This window comes from Desarmillaria tabescens (assembly GCF_030435595.1).
Source record: "Desarmillaria tabescens strain CCBAS 213 chromosome Unknown EV420scaffold_594, whole genome shotgun sequence".
Lineage (NCBI taxonomy): Eukaryota > Fungi > Basidiomycota > Agaricomycetes > Agaricales > Physalacriaceae > Desarmillaria > Desarmillaria tabescens.
The window spans coordinates 1,302-5,871 of record NW_026848893.1 but is presented as its reverse complement, the minus strand read 5'-3'; the positions used below and the strand labels follow the sequence as shown (position 1 = coordinate 5,871).

At 48.6% G+C, this 4,570-nt stretch overlaps 1 protein-coding gene across 1 annotated transcript; it reads left to right on the top strand.

The window, feature by feature from the left end:
• Positions 1-1,722: 1,722 nt before the first annotated feature.
• EV420DRAFT_1030671 (uncharacterized protein) lies at positions 1,723-4,144 on the top strand. The gene is made up of 3 exons (XM_060465402.1): positions 1,723-2,276; positions 2,326-3,995; positions 4,050-4,144. Exons 1-2 carry the CDS (start codon positions 2,140-2,142, stop codon positions 3,968-3,970), a joined length of 1,782 nt encoding a protein of 593 aa, XP_060321255.1. The 5' UTR covers positions 1,723-2,139; the 3' UTR covers positions 3,971-3,995; positions 4,050-4,144.
• The last annotated feature ends 426 nt before the right edge of the window (positions 4,145-4,570 follow it).

Sequence of the window (4,570 nt, the reverse complement as noted above, 5' to 3'; positions counted from 1 at the left end):
TCTACGAAAAAACCAGCGTGAGTGAGATACTAACGGACACGGTAAGGTATAACGGATAAGTGATTGAGGTAAGGACAGAGATTTCTAGCATTTATCTCGCGTTCCCAAGTGTTACGATGTCTGCAGATTTAGGACATGTCATGTCACGCGAAACAGAGGTAATTGCGAAGGTAGAAAATAGATACATTTATGAAACCAGGGACGAAGACAAGGACGAATATACGACCGGAGAAATGGAATGAAGGTGAGGCATATTTACATGGAAGAAAGCAGCATCATCGAACAAGTGGAGGGTAGACACATAGAAAGGGTCGTATATAACTTTGTGCAACGGAAAGTGTAAATATGGAGAGAAGAAGGATCGTGGTGTGAGTTGTGAACGGGAGATTGTCGGCGTAAATTAACGCCAAGTCGAAATGATGAAAGGTGCAAGAGTATGTAGTTACTGAACAGAATCTACCAAGAAACTTTTAATAACAGCCACGGACCCAGCTGGAAGGCCGACAAACCTGGAACCCTATCCTTGGCGTCGAAAAGGATGGAGCATTGGGCAAACGTATATCAAGTGTCGTGTCACACTTTGTCCTCGGCTGAAGTTGGCGTTACAGTAGGGACAACGAGCAGAAACATGACAGTGTTGCTCGAGGACATGCTTCGGATAAGACTTTGCGTGGAGGGGAACCTGGCATGCAGTACACACGATCCGTGAGTGCCTACTCTCTTGAGAGTAGCCCATATGATACTCATGGAGATGCTGGCGAATGTTAGCGGCCGGGATGTCCGCATTAGGGCAAAACGGGCAGCGGTGTGAGCCGGGGTTGGTTCGGCACTCATAGTAGACGTTATAACAAGGATGGAGATTCAACTTTTGAGCCCATTCAGGGTGTATCGAGCGGGGTGTAACTAGCTGAAACCCTGCAGGCCTGAAAATAACATTAGCATAATGTCACAGATAGACGGCAAGGCCTACATTTCTGTAGGGGTCGGACGATCTTGCAGAGCATTGGCAATGGAGAAAGTACTGTAGAGGTTCTGTCGAGCTATCTCAGTAACATGAATGTTGAGATCGCACCTAAAATCGAGTTGAGACATGACAACAGAAAATCAGAAGGAGGTCGAGCGACGACGACAGTACCTTTACTTCAGCTCATTATAAATTCTCTTTCGCGTCTCAAAATGCAGTCGTTGCTCCTGAATGCAGGACTGCTCTCGAGCGGCACGGCTCCAGAGGTGCAAATCAGAGATCCCTAGTGTGCAGAAGTCGCACATCGTGCCTCCAAAGTGAATTGGGGAGACACAGATAAGACGCAGTGCGTCCACTGCATTGATCCAGCCGGCGGAGCCAGATAGAACGGAGACACACGGATATTCACAAAAAATCCTTGCAACGCAAGAGACACATTAGTGACGCATCCATGGGCATAAATGCATTCGCCAGCATCGTCATATTTACGAGCTCACGTGGCTTCTATAGAGAGCGACATAGGTCTCTTTGATCCAGCACACAGATTGGCGGACAGCAAGTAAAGAGTCGCTTTGGTCACCGGGATCATCGGTGCCTTCAAGACTCGCAGTGATCGTCTAGTGCTTGACGTATAGGTACCCGGATTCTTTGATCCATGAAGGCAATGGTGAGACAAATATCCATCCTATGGAAAAAGGCCTGAAGTCGAGACAGAGTGCGGCAAAATGTTGCAAACCTTGGTCAATTCTCGAGCAAGAGAGTTCAAGATCGTGATGCGTGACTAGGAGGGAATAGACGGTATGACTCGTGCGTTGAAACAAGCGTCGCTTGCTTGTAGGGAATGGTAGCTGAAAATAATTGACCTTTGTTCAGGAATTTGAGCTCGCCGATAGAAATTTCCGGCGCTTTAGAAACTAGTGTTTCAATTTGACATGCAGAACAAGTCGTTGATTCCAGCCGTGTTCTTCCAAAGGACGCAAGTGCATCTTCTATCCTGTGATCCCGTCGACAACGGCCGAGAGTTCTGTTCAAGATTGTCAGCGAGGGATGGGTCAGCAGCCCGGCGAGTAACCAAACCACCGGCTGCCAGTGCACAGGAACGCATGATTATGTGATCATGCCGGCCATCGTTAATATCCGCTGCTTGCCGCTTCTACTATAGGATAACTCACAGAATGGTCAAACCAAACGAGTCCTCGCCCCACACCGAAGTCACAAGTCCCAAGGTCACGATCTCCGGCCTCACTGAGGTCAGCCGAACGGAATCATCGATCGAGGACCCACGGCCAGGTACAAAGCCTGTCATTCTGTGGTATGTGCAGTTGTGCTATTACGATTGATATCAGATTCCGATAATGTAGTCCTCAATCGAGGAAAGAAGAGAAACAATGCGAACCCCCTCCCAAACTCTCCGCCCTTGTCGAAACCGGCCAAGCAGAATCGTCGATACAGGTTCCATTGCAGCGCGCCTATCGTGGCGAAAAGTCCGTCATACCAGCCTCCCTTGCGGACACTCTTTGTTCCGAACTTGGTATTGGTCGTCTCTTACAGACGCTCAACGACATCCTGGGGACGTCATACAACCTCGACGACACTCCATCCCTCTCCTCCCTTCTCAATCAGTGCATCTCAAGGAACTACGACTTTGGCACTGCGTACGGCCATCTCCGCCAGTCGTGGTACGACGACTTGAGCACCATACAAGATAATTTACGCACATACGAGAAGAAGGACCGAGAGATGCGCCGAAATGCGCTTGTTGGTGACCAGATTGTCGGCACACAAATCCCCCCTCGACGCGTTTGGGATCTGTTTAGTAATCGGGTGGTGCCGTGGTGGGTCACCAAAGAGAAGTGGCCACAGCCGATATCCCATGCATGGATGGAGGGAAACGATCGTAGTGATATTCGTACTCCCATCAACGGAAAGGAGTGGCCAGTTCCCATCCCGACAGGCGTCGACCTTAAACTTATCCGAATCGAGATGCTTAATCTTGGGTTAGAGTATGTGTGGCTGGACGTCCTCTGTTTGAGACAGAAAGACGGGCCGGGAGAGGATCTACGTGCAGAGGAGTGGAAAGTGGATGTGCCCACAATTGGATATCTGTATCGCGTAGTCGGCGTGGTGGTGTGCTACTTGAGTGGCCTTGGGAGGCCTTTCACTTTGACGGCGAAAGTCTTTCAAAGTCATCATTGGTGGTTTAACCGTGCATGGACACTGCAGGAGGTCGCTGAGGATCGGATTATTGCTGGAGATACACCCGATGGACCATTGCATACTGAGCCGCAAGACGAGGAGGGTAAAGAGATAGTAAAGAAGTTTCGGAAGCAACTGCAGGCCTTGGATGACATCTCACCGGATTCATACAATATATTCGACGTGTTGGCGGAGATGCAGAAGCGGCAATCGGCAAAAGCCGTAGACAAGATCGCAGGTATGGCGTTTTGCCTCGAATCGGCTACGATACCGGCGTACTATGAGGATCAGTCTCTCGAAGATGCTTGGACAGCGCTGGTGAATACAGTTATTCCATGGTTTCGGGGGGACTTATTCTTCGGGTTTCCTGAACCGGGAACCGGGAACAAAAAATGGAGACCTTCGTGGGATCAGGCCATGGCCATGCCTCGGCAGAAGGGAGAATGCGGCGTGTGGGTTGGTCGGGACGAGGAAAATGGTAACGACTGGTGTCAAGGGTACTGCATTGAAAAAGGGACTGTGAGAGGATTGGATGCGGAAAGGGTTGATCGACGGGGTGAGCTGACTGTTATCGGCGCGAACGGAAAAACACATGCATTCCAGATAACTGCCCTCCACCACTACCTAATACCCGAGGACACATATACAATAATCGGTGCGCACATAGCACTGGAGAATTGGGTCGTCGGGCGAAGATTATCAAACAACTGGTTCGAGAAAGTATCCGTGTTCACAATGCCTAATTCAGAGGAACGAAAGAGGTTGCATGATCTGGAAGTCACCAAAGAGCTGCGCAATTATCTTGTTTGATACGAACAACAATTTATGACCTCTGGTTCGTACAGTTTCTTCTTATGGTCATCAAATATAATTATAATAAGTCCTTAAGATTCCCCTTCATTGTCAGTTCAATACGTGAACAGGCATTCCTCTCTTGGTACAACCCGTTACACCGAGGAGCTGCGCCCTGCATGCAGTAGGTTTTCTAATTTTAATTGGACCGATAGACACCGGAGTTTAGATCGTTTAGACGCCGTTGGTAAAGTTAAGTATATAGGGGCCGACGGCTGTATTCGGTTCGGTATTGTCCCCAGTGACAGCTGATGAATTTACGAATTTACCTGACTCCTGTATTCAAAGTTCGATCCTATCCAGTTTTCGAATTCTCTCAAACCTTCAAAGATACACTGTCTCGACATCGTATCTCACAGAGTCCAGGTCCCAGGATGCCTCAGGCCTGCTTATTCTTGTATCGTCATCGGATAGAGAAAGAAAGGGTGAAATCGATTTGGCGAGCGCTGTAACGACCACCAAAGATAGCGCACTACTGTCCGATACGGGATTTTCTCTTCTGAAGAATATTGAAGATAATCTAAGAGATAGTTTCAATATATACTGTCATTCTCCTCT

Bases quoted from the DNA above. Each gene is read 5' to 3' on its own strand.
- EV420DRAFT_1030671 (XM_060465402.1), top strand. From the start codon at position 2,140: ATGGTCAAACCAAACGAGTCCTCGCCCCACACCGAAGTCACAAGTCCC. The intron at 2,277-2,325 runs GTATGTGCAGTT...CCGATAATGTAG, and splicing joins ACAAAGCCTGTCATTCTGTG to TCCTCAATCGAGGAAAGAAG.